This window comes from Cydia amplana, chromosome 11 (genome assembly GCF_948474715.1).
Source record: "Cydia amplana chromosome 11, ilCydAmpl1.1, whole genome shotgun sequence".
In the NCBI taxonomy this organism is placed as follows: domain Eukaryota; kingdom Metazoa; phylum Arthropoda; class Insecta; order Lepidoptera; family Tortricidae; genus Cydia; species Cydia amplana.
Window position 1 is genome coordinate 13,475,693 of NC_086079.1, and position 17,087 is coordinate 13,492,779.

Consider the following 17,087-nt stretch of genomic DNA (forward strand, 5'->3'; position numbering starts at 1 on the left):
AAGAGGTATGTTTTCATTTACAATAATAACTCTTTTTTTTATTAAATAATAACTCAATTTTTTTTAAATAATAACTCTTTTTTTTTAATAATAACTCTTTTTTTTTGCTGCAGCTGTCATAGAAAAAGTAATGTATGCAACAGCTCATAATTGGTTCTTAAAATTCTCGGGTCTTTTTTTACAAAACTCGACTACGTCTCGTTTTGTAACTTCGACCCTTGAATTTTAAGAACCCTTATTATATCACTGTTGCATAAACTACTATTTTTTTTCATTAGACAAATATTCGCAAAATAGTGACGTTCCTATAAAAATTGTTTATTAATGACTAGTGCTCTTCAATGACAAATTGCCAATCAAACCTACCTATTTATCCAAATATATACAAACGTAAAGATTTTGGTTATTTAACTACCTACTATAATAAGGCCTTTCTGAAGTCTGGTCATAATTATTTTTCGGTCAGAGAGTATATATTGAAATGCAGTTTATTACCTATATTTGTATATTACTTAAACATTAGGATAATCTGTCAACAAGCCATCAATTCCTTTAGGAACGTTCGCTACTACCGCCTTGGGCATCTCAGTGACCACATTACTAAAGTCGTGTACATTACAACAGAATACCAATCCATACACGGGACTCTCATAATTCCGGTTACGTAGAAGCGATTTTAACCAGGACGCTCGCGCGCACATACTTTCACAAAACACTGAAGAACGAATCTCGCTCACAGCTACAAAAGGATCGTTCAAAACTACAACAGCTATAGCCTTGTTCTGACTAGGATCATGGACTAATGTCCACAAATACTTAGGAACAGGAAAGCGTCCAGGCTTCAAAAATAATTCGACTCGTTTAGAATCGGCACGGAACGACATGATATCGTGCGTTCCTGTCCAAACGTCAAGCTGAGAACTATTGGCTCTAGCGTGACGTAGAACTTCAGAAACATCCTTATGTAAATGCCTTAAGTTTCCATGCGCGATACCTCGCCAGGCTGCTATACGATTCGAAGGGAAGTCCGCTACGCGCGTATCTTGATCATCGAAGTAATGTGGGGATAGTAGGGTAGCCGAGGTAAGTTCCTGATCAGAGAGCGATATGGGGTCATGTCTGAGGATTTCTCTGACGCGCTTGTTGAGGCGTTTCTCGTCGGAGTAGAGTTGGTCGGTGTCGGTGCGGGTGCGGGTGTCGAACATCTGGTTGAAGTTGCCTAGGAGACTGCGCGGCGCGTCCTGGAATTTAATTTGTGATGTGATTATTCACAGGAAGTAGGTATATAGAATGCTAGCGCCCGAGTCCGTCTGTGCTTAGCTTCGGAGACGCCATGTCTGTAATTTTCTGTACAAAACAGTCTGCCGATTTTTGCGGGGGAGGGGAACGTCAAATGTATGCGTAACGTAAAAATAGCCATGTCAGATAAACGTCAGTACATACATTGTGTATGACCGTTGGCCGCCTATTTTCGACAGAGGGGAAAGCCTGTTAATGGCTACTCCGTTTAGTTGTATCCTCCAAGGTGCTTAGTGCTCTATCAACATTATATTTTTATATTAGACGTTTATGATGGCATTTCAATACTCTGTCACTGTCTGTACTGGAGAGACGAGTGAAACTCTACGCAAAGCGTGACGAGTTAAAGGCCCGACCACCTGCGGTCATCAACTACAATTTTGTCGGAGGGGTGCTGACCTGCGGTGAGTGCGGGTCGTACATTCACTGCAAAGATAGGCTACGTCAGCCACCTAAGAGCTCACGATCGTCGCTCTCAATAACTAGTACAACCCCAGTCGACAGGATGATGATGATGATGATGACTCTGTCACTGTAGGTACTCGGTGCTTAGGGTAAGTAGTTACCTGTTCCCTATGAGGTGGTAGCGCAGGGCCGGTGGCGGCGGCACGCGCCGCTAGTGGTATGGCTCGGTCGGAGTCGTAGCACAGCGCTGCTAGATGGCGCGCGCCGCGAGCGCCTGGAGATTGGTAGGCGCGGCCCTGATACGGCGGCGCGCAGTGATCCACCTGCCAATTAGGTAATACGTACTTAGTTTATCATAAATAAAATGTATTAAGAAATGAAAAACACTTCAATGAAAGTAGTCCCCTACACTTTTTTCAAATTTGGGATTTTTTTATGTTATTTCTAGTATTTCTACTCAGAGTCACGAGCTCTTTTGATCCTAATAGGAGAAAAAAGTGTCCCAAAATTTCCATACATTTTTCGATCTTTCCATTCCGTGATCGCCATACAAAGTCTATGAAAAATGGCAACGGAATGGAAATAAAAACCTTGGGAGACTTTTTTCTCCTATTAGGATAGAAAGAACTCGTGATTCTGAGTAGAAATAACATAAAAAATCCCAAATTAAAAAAAAAGTGTTTGGGACAACAAAAAAAAAACGCCCACTTATCATAAATAAAATGTACGAAATGAAAAACACTTCAATGTAAATAACAAATAGGTAACAGTTACGTTGAGCTCGTTGATACTTCGCATAACTTTTTTTTGTTTTTCATTTAATAAAGTTCTAAATATTAAATGAATCGCAGAGTTTCATGTTTATTTTGGCTGAGCAGTTAAGAAACATGAAACTCTGCGATTCATTTAATATTTAGAACTTTAATAAGTGAAGAAAAAAACACTGCAATTAAACTTACATGATGAAGCACGTCCTCAAAGATATTCTCCTGGCAGCCCAACTCCAACAAATGCCGCAACGTATTATCAATCTGCACTCTGTATCTGCCTCCCTCACACACAGCCAGCACCGTATGCTGCAGCGGCCAGGTCAGGAACTTGCTGCCGCGGCAGACGAGGCTGACTTGCTCGCCGGACGACAGGCGTACGGCGCCGGTAACGGCGCGGTGTGAGGATACGTGAGGCATGTTGTCTGGGATACATTCCCGGCAGGATAGGTCGATTACGCAGCCAGCTGGAATTCAAATTATCATACATAAATCTTAAAAGCCGCCGCTGCTGGTCAAATTTTCAGTGTCAGGGAGTTGAAATGTATCTAAAAAATGCAATGGTCTATCAAGATTCCGAAAACCAACAAAATCGGTTAATCCGTTATGAGAATAAGTGTACCGCGAACAAAGTTTTGTGCGGTACACTAAAAATTAGTCCCGTTGACTTTGCTTGAATAGAAATTAGAACTGTTATTAATAAACTGTCCTACTTAAGTACCTATAAATCGATTACGTATGCGAATCACAATGTAAAAATATTACTTAACAAATAACATGCACTTACGATCAGAAAAGGCCGCTAAGTGCAGGCAAGCCGAAAGCACTATCCAGCTTAGAGTCCCCATCATAGCTCCGAAAGACCGATCACTGACAAACTCAGAAACGTAACGCCCGAGACACTGACGATGCTCAGTCCACTCCCGGCCACGCGACCCCTGATAACCCCCACCCTAACAAGTCAATGAACTAACGTACTATATCATCGATAAACCTATTTAGTTATCACGTTTTGGAACCATTCTAAAATGCCATAATAAACAACTATTGTTTAAATCAAGGAATTAGTTAATGGGACTCAATGCTCTATTCTCAAACGAGTCACCACTAAATTAATGTTGGATTTTGAACTTTATATAAAAGACACAAGAGTTAATTTATTGACTGTAAAATCGTGTTTGTGTGTAGGTATTAGAAGGACGGTACTAATGTTGTTTTCAAGATAAGTTTGTAAAAATTAGGTCAATATTAATGTTATTGTTTCACTAATCACTATTACTAACGGATATGGGTCCGTGAAAAACATGTGAAAAATAGTTAAAAAAATCCTAACTTAAAAATTTCAAAATGCCCCTGTCTCAAAGATAACAGCTGCTGCTGCTGCTGGTGCTGTAAGTAATAACAGAAACAATCCTAATAAGGTAGTCTAGCTTCCAGACAGCCAATATGGCCAAATATATCGTCTCATCACATCGTCTCGTTTTGTTTTTTGCTAACGATTATCTTTGGCTAGGCCCCCAGGGATGAAGATCGATATAAATAATACAACTAATTACGATAGGTAGTTTAATATGAACATAATATACATCAGCATGTTTATTTATAAAAGCAGGTAAAAACCGACGACACATACACCGTACGATAAAATAGGACTTTAAGGTGCGATGGGCCGACGCCGACATGTCAAAATTTCCATTCGATTTTTTATCGAGCGAATTCTAAGTTTACATACCTATAATTAGTTTTGCAATAGCTGAAAGTTCTGAATTGTTAGGTACATAAAGTTCGCACGATAGAAAATAAGATCAAATATTTGATACTTCACCCTAATGTATAACACGCATTTCTTAACGGTAGAGTCAGCAGCAAAAGTAACTCCTAATATTTTTAATATGATCCGAGGGCCTACCGCGAACACCGAAGTTCGTAAATTGCGGGCATATTTCTCTTTTACTCCAATTTAGCCGCAATCAGTGTCAGAGACAGATGCCCGCAATTTGCTAACTTTGGTGTTCGCGATAGGCCCTCAGCGCAAATTATATTCTGCGTGCAGATTTTTCTACACTTATGTGTTAATTTTGCTGTTGACAGAATATTTCGAGGTTGGGGTATGGTAAGACAAATTGAATAATTATGCTATTTTGAAACTTACATCAACCACAATATGGAAATAAATTTATAAATAATGTCAGGTTTTATTCATTCCATAAACGTGTCAAACATACCTTACAGAATTACTTTACTGATCGTTCTAAAAGCATTTTCGTGCAGACATAATTTAAGTAGTCAGAGAAAGCGTTGCTATGTATATGTCGGCGGCCGATCGTAAGATCAGGCAGATCGTAATGTTCCTGTGTAATGTTTTGACGATAGTGACATTAAACCAATATATAGGTAGGATAGGTTCGTTAGGTTGCTTTAGATGCCCGAAGGGCAAACTGCCGAGAAATAGGAGCCCGCGTAGCGGGGCTCCGTCGACTCAGGGAACGGGTCAAAGATTTTCACGTTTCACGATATGCCTAGGAATTTCACGATATGCCTGATCTTACGATCGGCCGCCGACATATATACGTAAACCTATACAATCTCATAAGATAAAAATAAAGACAATAAAATTCATAACCTTGACATTCAAAATGATGACGTAAAGACGCTGTAATAAGCCATAATTTTAAATAGCAGTGTTTTAAACAACCGACTTTCAGTTATCCTTGATCTAACGCTAACTCACGCGCACTATTGCTTCTGAGATATGTTACGATTACTCTAATAAGTGGCCAGACACTAGACGTTAATAATAGGTACCGATACATACAGAGAATAGGTAGGTATCTTATCTATATATGGAACACTCTATCGACATCTTCTAATCTTATTGCTAAAATCAGCTTAAAAATAGTTCATTAAGGGCCGGGTATCTTCGTTTGTAAAAATATGGGCGCCGCTCAACATCTCAAAATTATACCACAACGCAATTAACATTATAGGGCCACCCCACATCTAGCGTCTTTCGAGCGTCGGCGTCTACAACTCTATGGCCCTGCTCGATGCGACGTCGACGCAACTGCGCAGCAACGTTATTTTCCATAGCGCTTTATGTAAGGGCATAAATTATGTAATGCTATCCCAAGAACTAACCGAAAGAAATACATTCCATCCTTTTTCCTTGTTTTATCATTGTTATTTTTACATATTTCGACGGCACATTTCGTAATTGTTGACAACTTCACATTTGAGCGTTTCAAACAAGACTAAACGAAAAAGTAATGCGTGATCTGTTTTAACATCACTTTTGTGGGGCCATTTTTTGCGGCTGGTTGGGTATCCAGTTCTTTATTCTATATCAATGCGTTAGTCGCTACAATCCCAAAAAGGTACAACCCTCGTCTATTTTTAAAGTCCCTAATATTTGTAAAAATATAAAACGTGTATTGATTTCAGCCTAGTGTCTTAGCCACTTTCACATGTTGATTTCACTGCATTAAGTAACAAGCAAGACAAGACCAGCCACGACAAAACAAAAGTTAAGGCTTGGTCCGATACTAACATAAGTTAAGTAATAAGTAAAATATGCATGAAATCTCATCATTTTACTGACAATTTTGACCTTAACCGCCACATCCGGCCATGGCCCACGCAGATTACCTCGGATTTGCCCAGCTTTTAAAAACGAAAAAGCAAGTCGTTTTTCTAGATGTTCTTTTTATTTTCATACAGAGAAGTACCTATAAATAATTATAGGCATTAAAGATACATAAAATGCCTTAAAAACAGTTTTAAATGTATTGGTTTGCCAAAACAAATGATCTGCTTTTCGTGAGTAGTGTTCAGACAACTTGTAAAAGTATTAGGCACGTTTACATTGGTTTCAAATTTAAGTACATTCAACTTCGGTAATATCATCTGCAGATAATCTTTATCAATTTGTTTAGTGTAGATACTTTAGTTGCTGACTGTACTCGGTTTCACGTTTTACTTAAAACTTATAGCTCAGTATTGATTTTATGGAGATACAATACCTTTCAAGCTACTGATTATTTATTGCACAATATACACATTTCGAAACTTTAATAACTAACCAAATAAATCTTAACATTATGTGTTTGTCCAGGTAAAAAAGCCTTTAAGTAACAGTACGTAAGGTCCTTTTTATCTGCACATCCACATAGCCGAAAACGCGAGCAATATTCACATCCTCTCGCTTGACGTACACATAGTATACACAACAACAAGGTAGAATTTAAGACTAATAATTGATAGCATAGAAAAATCTAAAACATATGCGTGTTATTCTTATACAATCGTTTCGCCTCCGATATGAACCTTAAACGATTGACATAAAGTGCAATTTCCAGCGATTATGTACAGACAGATCGTCATGTTGCAGAGATTGTAGTCGAGAAACCTTAACCATCTAACACCGTACAATATTATGATATTTACTTTACGAAGCGGCTTGTTTAGGCTATAAGTAGGTACTAAAATAAATGTGCATTGTTTTGACAACCTAACTGAAACCCAAAAAAATTAAGCACAAAACGCAAGCCAGTGCGAGACTATTTTGATAAAAAAAGCGCTTTTGATTTCTTCAACAACACACTAAATTGACGATATATATGCACACCTAAGGCATGAAAATTATCCCAACGTCCCTTACCGATAAGATTTTGTTGGTAATAGTCATTTAAATGTGTTGCTGTTAGTAAAGTTTATATTTCAGACCATTCGCCTATATCAATTTAAAACATGACAAACCTAACACCAAACCAAGCGACCGCTTCCAAATAAGCCCGGCACCGAAGTGCGACTAGACGACCACTCGCTATATGCAAGCTCTAATGTAGGGATGCTCAACCATTTTAAACTTAAAAAAAAAGTGAACATTACCGGCCACCAAAATTATATGGACATAATAAACTGACCTGAATTTGACAGGTTGGCCATCCCTACCTTAACATAACGAAGCATTACCTATACAGTTACATATAAATATTATCGAAAGCTACTGTCTGACCGCCTTCTGCACTTTTTACTATTTTAAAGTGGCCTATAGTGTTTACAAAACTGTTTATACTTTGAAAATAAATTGCTCGTTTCCGAATCTCATTTCAGGAACGGTACAAGTGTCCGGAAAAATATTAGTAGACATTATTTTCGTGTTCAAGCTCGATTTTCAACCATGAAATGTTTCCTAATTTTTTAGGGTTCCGTACCCAAAGGGTAAAAACGGGACCCTATTACTAAGACTCCGCTGTCCGTCCGTCCGTCCGTCCGTCTGTCACCAGGGTGTATCTCACGAACCGTGATAGCTAGACAGTTGAAATTTTCACAGATGATGTATTTCTGTTGCCGCTATAACAACAAATACTAAAAACAGAATAAAATAAAATTTTAAGTGGGGCTCCTATACAACAAACGTGATTTTTGACCGAAGTTAAGCAACGTCGGGCGGGGTCAGTACTTGGATGGGTGACCGTTTTTTTGCTTGTTTTGCTCTATTTTTTGTTGATGGTGCGGAACCCTCCGTGCGCGAGTCCGACTCGCACTTGGCCGGTTTTTTATTTATTATTACAGAAAACAAATGTCACAACTATACATTTATAACCTAAGACTTGTACTGTCCCTCAAACGAACCCACTGTAGGAACGGCGATGTAGTTTTGGGGCCACCAAAATGTCGTTCATAACTATCCGGGTGCGCGGTCCTTGGCCACTTCACCACCCTCGGCCTCTCGGCCTCGCGGCCTCCCGACGCGGGCGGCGGCCTCGTGCGGGCGCCCTACGTGCAGCAGGCGCGCTGCTGCGGCGCGCGCGACGGCCGGCGCTCCACTGCGATACGGGCGGCGTCGCTGTTTAAATGAAACAAGTCGTTTTAAAAATAGCGTTTCAAATAAATATTAATCAGAAGCGGATTTTTTGGTACATAAAATCGCAAGAAACGTTTCCTTCAATGTTCGCCTTCTATTTTATTCATTGGAGCTATTTAAAAAAAAAAACTCACCTGTCAGTGCCACGGCCGGCAGTTTTGTCGAGGATAGCCTCTGCCAGCTCGGAGAAGGCGCGTTCGATGTTGATGTTAGCTTTTGCCGAAGTTTCCATGAAGCGAATGCTGTGCTCGCGCGCTATCTGCAGGATAAAAGGGGCTGATGAGTGATGAGCAAATTTAACTTTTCATCATTTGATATACAAGCTGGCATCACTTCACCCGAGAAGTAGCTTCTGTGCCATCAACCCTTGGCTAGCTGAAAGTCATCAATGATTGGGTGTATTTGAAAAGCACACTAGTTAACTTTAAACCTTTTAATACCGGAGTTACAGGTAGTTCAATCGGCAAAATCCTAAGAGAGCCCGATAGCTTATCTTATGCAAAGACCAAAATAAATAAAAAATCCCTAGAAACATTTTGTTATCTAACCACGCCCAAGTTGTATAATGTATAGGTAATTGTTAAGTCTCCTTCAAATAACCTATACCAAATATAAGTTTGCATGTACACATGATAACATTAACGCATCATACGTTTTTGTACATGCATGATCAATACAAAAAAATGCTGCTGCACGGTCGATAAAATCCAGAAACTGTAAATGTGTAATTAGGCAGATTATGTCATGCATAGCAACTGACAATAAAACAGGTAATAATTGAGCTAATCTTTAATGTAGTGCAAATCGTCTAACTCTAATGACTTGCTCAATCGTATAACACTTTAACGAACACTTTAACATAGGGTATTATAAATCTTGTATAGGGCCTGACACTAATCTATGATTTCCTACCGCTACGTAAAAACGATCTTGAGACCTTTGCTACTTTTAATGAGTGAATTATGACAATCGGCTACTTTAAAACTTTTTGATGCTTTATTTAACTTTAAGGGCATATCGCATAGGAGTGTTGTAATTGTAATCAATAAATCATTTACCATCATTAGGGCATCAATCAAAGTGCGGCAGTGCCGATAAGTGGGGCAATTAATTTGGCCTTCTCTAGCGCCCGCATACTTGAGGCATTATTGTTTATATCACGGATACAAGTAATGAGAATAGGCAATGTCCTCTACGCCCTCTGTGGGCGGAGTGAGGTAAGACACTAATGAAGATTTTAGCACATAAATAGAGTCAAACGTGTTTAACCACGTATATCACGTCATAGGCACGCATACCTACGATTAACTGTGATCCACAGCCAAAGTTATGAAAACGAAGTCGATCGATATGTTTGAAAGTTTGGGGGCAGCTTGTTTGACCTTGATTTTATTAACAACATGAGGCTTTACCTATTAGATGACAGGAGATTAGATTACGTCCTACGAGTATAATCCAAAAAAAAAACGTTTTGTTTTAACCAAATATTTCACATCACTATGCGTCATTCTCTGTCAGAATCAACCATATCTAATACCTAAAATGGTCCTTATTCCGCATGGAATAAAGTTAACTTTTCAATTCAACATCAACATGAGATACGATTTAGTAAAATTATCTGCGTTAATATAATATAGGTCGCTACCAAAACGCGTTGTGCGGAACGCTAATTATTCTAGCTTTGCTTTGCCTATTAGCATGGTTGTTAATGCATGCTTCATCATTGTTGGGATGTCGGCAGATTGATGTGTTCCGAACATATCACATTTGATTAAATTCGACAAAGTAATAAGATCTTTACAATTTTATTCACTCTAGCTTTTGGCATGAAGCCGACAGTTTTATAACATTTAATAAAATATTATTCATTCTTAGAGACTACTGCTTTTTCCACTCTTATAAGTTATAAGTAGTGTATATAAAAGCTAAACGCTAAACTACGTCCTAGGTACTTACTGCGCGATGTATTATCAGTCAACACGCAGATTTTAGACTTGTTGACAGGAAAAATGTGTGTAAAGGACTTGTTATCAGCACTAGCTAGTAATATATTTGGAGTGAATTTAAAAACCTATTTTTAGCATGTTTAACTTTCACAAGAAACAAGTACTCAAGTATCAAAACTTTCCTTTCCCTAGATAATACATACATCTAGCGAAATTCGACCAAAACATATTATGTGATTGACTCATTATAAGTATATTTAATAGAACTGTTAATTTACAAAAGGATACTTACCGCCTCTCCACGCTCCTTGCTGACAACACGCTTCTCCTCCATATCGCATTTGTTGCCAAGGATCATCTTCTCCACATCCTCATTTGCATGCTGGAACAGTTATAGACACATGTAGAGTGCACAATTACACACATTATATTATGGTCAAACTTGGTTGTTGAGATGCATTCAGATCTAGAGGCAGATGTGCCGTGAGTTTGCCGCGAGTGCTGGCCACAACTTTGGACATTTCAGATGCAGTGGGGTGCTCAGGTAAAAGACAAGTTTTAAACAGAGTGGAAGAAATACCTCCACCATTTTCAAAGTTGGTTAAAAATGTATCTGCGTCATGACTGATAAAAATTTATCGAATGTCACCTCCTTAACGAAAATCGGTTACGTAAAGCTTAGACATGAAATTACCTAATAATTATTAAACAGACACATCTGCTTAGTACAATATTTATGTAATCGGTTACGTACTTCAGTACAGCAGAACAAATGACACAAAAAATACCGATGGAAAAACGTAAAGACTGCTAAAATCACCCTTCTCATAGACAAAAAAAGTTGATTAGAACATAAAATGAAAGAAGCTTAATAATGCATTTTGACATTAAACAGGGGGCCGATTTTTGAAATGTGACCGCTTGATTTCGTGTATTTCGTTTAGTAATATCTCCACTACTAGGAATATAAATTCTACTAATAGAATTGAAAACGAGTGGTCAATACCACTAGATTCCCAATTTCTATCACTCGTATTTCAAAAATTAGCATTTCGCCGTTTCCCACCAATTTTCGAGTGACGAAATCGAGCGATCGAAATTCAAAAATCGGCCCCCAGAAGCAATCAGCAAAACAAAACAAAACAAACAAAAGCAAACAGATTATGTTTATCTCATAGTGTATAAGGTCAGCAGTAGGCGTCCACTCATTATCAAGGTAGCAAGCGGGAAAGATAACACAGTAGGCAAGTACCAGAGATGCAACTGTCTAGGAAAACCATCGACAAATTACTGCCTAGTCATCACATAATAGTGACATAATAATACTAGTAATTTGTGGTAATTTGAATCATAAGATACAATATATCTGATATGAAGAAATGTGTTGTATTAAGGAGAACTGTCTATTTATATCTTAAAACACATAATGATACTTGTTTGGTTTTCACAACAATTTGTGTTACTTATATGTGCAAACAAAAAACACTGAATAAATATACTTGGCTGCCCTATCTCTGGTAAAAAAAGTAGGTATTCAGCAGGTAAAAAAGCCGTTTGAGATTGGAGCTTTTTACATATGATTTTCCCAGATTTGTCCTAATTTGGAGTCCATCCAGAATTATATAGGTTGGGTTTTTCAACTACATAAAATCAAGGCACTTTTAGTGTCAGTAAATATCAACAATGTTTAAATTCAAATATCAAAAATATTTAGAGGCAACTAGGGATGACATTCAATTTCACTGCAATGCCTGCGAGTTCCTAAGCTCAGTTTATCGTCTACAATTTTGATCAGCCTTATATGGGCATAGAGCAACTTTGATTGTTCCATCTACCTGAAGTTAAGGATACCTGAAGGTCTCTAACTTTAATAACAGAGTTAATTACAATGTATTACCTCGTCTATGTTTCTGAGCCACTTGACGATGTCATCAAATGTTTTCTCGTTGGTGATGTCGTATACAAGCATGATGCCCATGGCGCCGCGATAGTACGACGTCGTGATTGTGTGGAAGCGCTCCTGCCCCGCCGTGTCCCAGATCTGCAGCTTTATCTTCTTACCCCGCAGCTCCACTGTCTTTATTTTGAAGTCGATACCTGTGGAACGGAATACAGAATGAATCGGCAGCGATTTACTATTTTCTTAAGAACACCAAGAAATGGATTTAAATTAATACAGATTTAATGTCTCTTATTCACTTCACTTTTAATGTGTTTGTATAGGTTGCTGCTAGGTCGTAAGAAGCGATGAAAATTTATACAACAGTTGGATATTTTTAGTAGATAGAAAAATGGTTCATACCGATAGTGGAAATAAAAGTAGTCGTGAAATGATTGTCCGAAAACCTAAATAAAATGCAAGTTTTTCCCACGCCAGAGTCGCCGATGAGGAGCAGTTTGAACAATAAATCGTAAGTCTTCTTGGCCATTTTTATGTTATTTTACGCTTATTTGTAGGAAAAATGAGCAATATCCAAGAATCACCCAATCCGAACGGAAATGTGACAGCTCACTGATTGTGTTGCTAGAGAGCAAAAATAGTGATGTCATTGAACTTGAAAATCAAAGCTAATCTTAAAGCCATTACAGACGGGTGCACCGGACCGCAAACTTGGTGCGCTCAAAAGATATCTTTTTCGCTCTCACTTATAGCTGCGTCCTTAATGAACGTACGGCGGATCACCTTTACACTAACGAACGAAAAATACACACGATGGGACGAGCGCCGGACCACCACGCTCGCGGTCTGGTGCGGCCGTCTGTAAACACTGTTAGTAGCATAGACAATGGGGTAAAGTTGCTGTTAAAAAAAGCATGTGGAATGTCATGAGTAGAGTCGACTTTGTTTTTTTTTTGTTATGGCTGTCTTGCACTGTCTTGTGTGAAAGCGTCTGCCTGCGTTTACTGTTTCTTTCTAAAATCAATAAAATTTTCAATACGGTCAATACCGCTTTGTAAAGTGAGCAGTGTTCGTTTATGCTGAATAACATGTAGTGATTTCCACAAGTAACAAGAATCTTGGTTTGGCGTAACGCACAACATCACCATGCATCGCCGTGGCGGGAAACGTATCCGGATGGATGATCCTCCACCGGAGTACGTGAATCCCATGACCCCGGCTACTCCCATGACTGACTACGGGGGGCAGTCTGTACATGAGCCGGAGACGCCCAATGTCAACTACTCAGGGTTCAACGTCGGGACGGTGGCGAACTCGACTGCCGTTGAGCCGCCACGGGAGGAAGAAGATTCTCATCATGAGGAAGATGATATGCGGTCACCCTCCCCAGCGCCTACTAAGCGTGTCACAAGAAGCCGTGGGCGCGGTGGAGACGGGGGCTACGTAGGGCGGCTGGCGGAGTCGCCGCCGCCGCCGCCGCTGCGGCCCCGGCGCGGGCGCGGGGGCCGTGGTCGTGGCCGAGGGCGGGGCGCGCCGCCTCCGCCATCTTATTCACCTCCACCAATGTTACTTCCTGGAGATGATGAGAACAGCCTTTACAATATACTTCGCTTCAATAAGACTGCAATCAATGTAAGTTATATTGTTATTGTTTCTTATAATGTCCAAAAAAGAAAAAGATAAAGATAACTCCAGGTTTCATGTTTGCTCTTACTAAAAAATAGAATATGTATACTGACTGACTACTTCCATTGTCTGTGTACTTGTAAGTATAATACAACAATACCTTGGGTAGGTACTGAGTTTGGGTTGAGGAGTTCATATTATTTTGCGCTTTTGCAGCAAGTGGTGGACTTGTGGATTGAGCAGTACAAGAGCAACCGTGAGCATGCACTGGTGCAGCTTATGCAGTTCTTTATCAACTCTTCCGGCTGTCGGGGGAAGGTGACTCCCGACATGGCTCAGATGGACCATACTCTCATCATCAAGAAGATGACCCAGGAGTTTGATGAGGTAATTATATTATTAACAGGATTTATAGGATTACACTCAAATGGTACTAATAGCTACCAAGTGGTGTGACACCATTATGAGAGCTCATAGCTCAATACATCGCATGGAATCATGTTTCATGGAGGAATATTATGGTGGTCACAGTCCTCGGACATGAGAGAATGGCAAAGGTGAACAGAAGAGAATAGATTAATTTCATGTTTTTGTACAGTCTACAACATACCTGCATACAGTTGTATAGTTAAGTTAACTTAAGTTACCTACTTATTTAGTTAGGTTTAGTTAGGTTAGGTTTTAAGATTTAGTTTTTGTCAGTTATTGTAAAATTCAATAAAAATATATACTAAGGTTAGGTTTGTAATTTCCTAATTCAGCAATTCTTGTCCAGGAAAGTGGAGAATATCCTCTAATCATGTCAGGACAGACATGGAAGAAGTTCCGGGCGAATTTCTGCGAGTTTATCCAGACACTGGTGAAGATGTGCCAGTACTCCATCATCTATGACCAGTACCTCATGGATAACATCATCTCTTTGCTCACTGGCTTGTCTGATTCGCAAGTCAGAGCGTTCAGACACACTGCTACACTTGCAGGTTAGTTTAATGATTTTTTCCTCAAAAAAAAAAATGAGCTTGTGTAATGAGCTTGAAAAATACTTAAACAAGGTCAGGCTTAAGTTTGCATTAGGAAAAAGGAGGATTTCTCTTGTCAGAATATCATATACATACCGTGCAAGCATAATCTGACTGCTTGAACGTTTTCTACAAATTCTACATATTATATGTACCTTACTTACCTGGTTCCAAAGGTTTTCTGCTGACAGAAAAGTATCAATGTTACCTTTACAAGGAATAATCTCCAGCTTGGTCTAATGAGGAGAGTTTTATAAACTTAAAAGAGCCTTAATCCTGATCATTGTTACAGTGATGAAGCTAATGACGGCACTTGTGGACGTGGCTTTACTAACATCTGTGAACTGCGACAACTGCTTACGTCAGTACGAGGCGGAGCGGCTCAAGGCGCGCGATAAGCGTGCGAGCGAGAGGCTCGAGGTTAGTACTTTTTTATCATATTTTGACTGTTGTTCCTTTTATTTAAATACTAAACTGAGCGAAACAGATCAGCACATCCCAAAACCCACTCTAAGATTTTAAGGACAGATATATGGGCAACGGGAAACTGATATGAAGATAGGACTTGAAGAATGCAAAACCTATATCCAGTAGTTAAAGTGTGATTCTATGGAAATTGTAAAAAAAATGAAACAAAAGTCACTAGTAAATTCATCTTTCAGAGACAATTTCAATATGGCAGTTTTTTTTTCATAGTTTTCATAGAATGACACTTTAGTAGAGTAAAGTCTATTGACAGTATTGACGGTACAGAAAGGGCAAAATAATAAATCGCTTTGTTTCTTAGGTGCTGGTGGCGAAGCGACAGGAGTTAGAAGAAAACATGGAAGAGATTAAGAACATGCTGTCCTACATGTTCAAGTCCGTGTTCGTGCATCGATACAGGTAACATACTTTGTAATCTTCACTATTGTATTCATCCTTTCTGTTATAGCATTCTGCTGAGGTGTATGAAGTAAGCGCGGTCCGAGCAGGCCGGTCTTATTAAAAGGGTATAGTCTTGTCTGTAACTCAAAGCTTGTTAAACAATGAGTTTGTTCAATCATTTCTATTTGGTTGTATGTAACACTTTTTGACTTTCATGATTCAAAGTTCGCGCCAACGCAAAGAGTACATGGTGGTCTGTTGCATTGTTACTTCTATAAAGGTAAACCAGTATTTTCTGAAAAAGGCACGTCCGTTTGAGAAAATTACGATTTTCAAATGTTAGTGTAGTCTGTAGTTACAACAATAACGTTATTTGCAGAGACACTCTGCCGGACATCAGAGCCATCACGATGGCTGAGATAGGCATCTGGATGGAGAAGTTCCCGGCGCATTTCCTCGACGATCTCTATCTCAAGTACATTGGGTGGACTTTGCATGACAAGGTATGTCCATTACTGACATTATAGCCATTAGGATTTGTGTTGTATAGGTATTGCAATTGCACTATAGTGCGATTTCACATTCAACAAGACGTCGGGTATAGACACGAAACTCGGCTCCATGTTTCATAATTTATCTTTAAAGTGCCGCGGTCATTCTATCGCATCGGCAGAAAAGTTGCGTTTCAGTCTACACACACACTAGCACACACGATTTCATACAAAATGTATGAAAAGTTAAAAGCCAGACAGACAGCTTTTGAGCATTGTCTGTGGCTGGGACTCGAAGGGTTAATGCATACATCATTTGTTCCATGCCCTTTAAATTGCATGACCTATAATTGAAGGGATGTTTACAAAAACAACATAACTGACTACACTGGTTGACACCTGAAACGATTAACAATGTTCTTAAAAAAGTGTCAACCGCTCTAAGCAGTTATGTTGTTTTTGTAAACATCCCTTCAATTGAAGTAACTACACTGGTCTATCTCGTCTATTTTGATGTATTTTTGTGTTGTAGGTGGGCGAAGTCCGTCTCCGCTGCCTCCAAGCCCTACAGCCCTTGTACGAGTGTGAAGAACTCAAGGGCAAGCTGGAGCTTTTTACCAGCAAGTTCAAAGATCGCATCGTCGCTATGTCGTTAGACAAAGAAACAGACGTGGCCGTGCACGCCGTGCGACTTGTTATTGCCATTCTCAAGTTAGTTTTTTGATCTTATATTCTATTAATTTTATAAGATAAATATTTTACTACCTATTTCATCCTTATTTTAGCATTTTCTCGTTCACATCGTAAATGAGCCCGGTGATTATGGTGTTACGATTTTTTTGTTACAAAAACGACTGCCAATCTTCCAAGAACTTAATAGTGTCATGCCTCCTGAAGGCTT

At 39.2% G+C, this 17,087-nt stretch overlaps 3 protein-coding genes across 3 annotated transcripts in view; 1 reads left to right on the forward strand and 2 right to left on the reverse strand.

Moving 5' to 3' along the window:
- Window positions 1–343: 343 nt before the first annotated feature.
- On the reverse strand, window positions 344–3,321 carry LOC134652090 (uncharacterized). Its single transcript, XM_063507254.1, has 4 exons — window positions 3,259–3,321; window positions 2,664–2,938; window positions 1,866–2,027; window positions 344–1,241 (listed from the first exon to the last, which is right to left on the reverse strand). The coding sequence occupies exons 1-4, from the start codon at window positions 3,317–3,319 to the stop codon at window positions 513–515; spliced, it is 1,227 nt and encodes a 408-aa protein (XP_063363324.1). The 5' UTR covers window positions 3,320–3,321; the 3' UTR covers window positions 344–512.
- A 4,709-nt stretch (window positions 3,322–8,030) lies between these two features.
- Window positions 8,031–12,813, reverse strand: LOC134652232 (ras-related protein Rab-10). The gene is made up of 5 exons (XM_063507402.1): window positions 12,586–12,813; window positions 12,181–12,380; window positions 10,576–10,665; window positions 8,472–8,596; window positions 8,031–8,319 (listed from the first exon to the last, which is right to left on the reverse strand). Exons 1-5 carry the CDS (start codon window positions 12,710–12,712, stop codon window positions 8,250–8,252), a joined length of 612 nt encoding a protein of 203 aa, XP_063363472.1. The 5' UTR covers window positions 12,713–12,813; the 3' UTR covers window positions 8,031–8,249.
- Window positions 12,814–13,161: 348 nt separating this feature from the next.
- The window catches only part of LOC134652337 (cohesin subunit SA-1), a 31,667-nt gene continuing 27,741 nt past the window's right edge, over window positions 13,162–17,087 (forward strand). Inside the window, exons 1-7 of the mRNA XM_063507509.1 lie at window positions 13,162–13,815; window positions 14,026–14,196; window positions 14,585–14,789; window positions 15,121–15,248; window positions 15,616–15,713; window positions 16,075–16,198; window positions 16,719–16,897. Of these exons, the coding sequence (XP_063363579.1) occupies window positions 13,330–13,815; window positions 14,026–14,196; window positions 14,585–14,789; window positions 15,121–15,248; window positions 15,616–15,713; window positions 16,075–16,198; window positions 16,719–16,897 (1,391 nt within the window). The 5' untranslated portion in view covers window positions 13,162–13,329. The remainder of the gene's footprint in view (window positions 13,816–14,025; window positions 14,197–14,584; window positions 14,790–15,120; window positions 15,249–15,615; window positions 15,714–16,074; window positions 16,199–16,718; window positions 16,898–17,087) is intronic.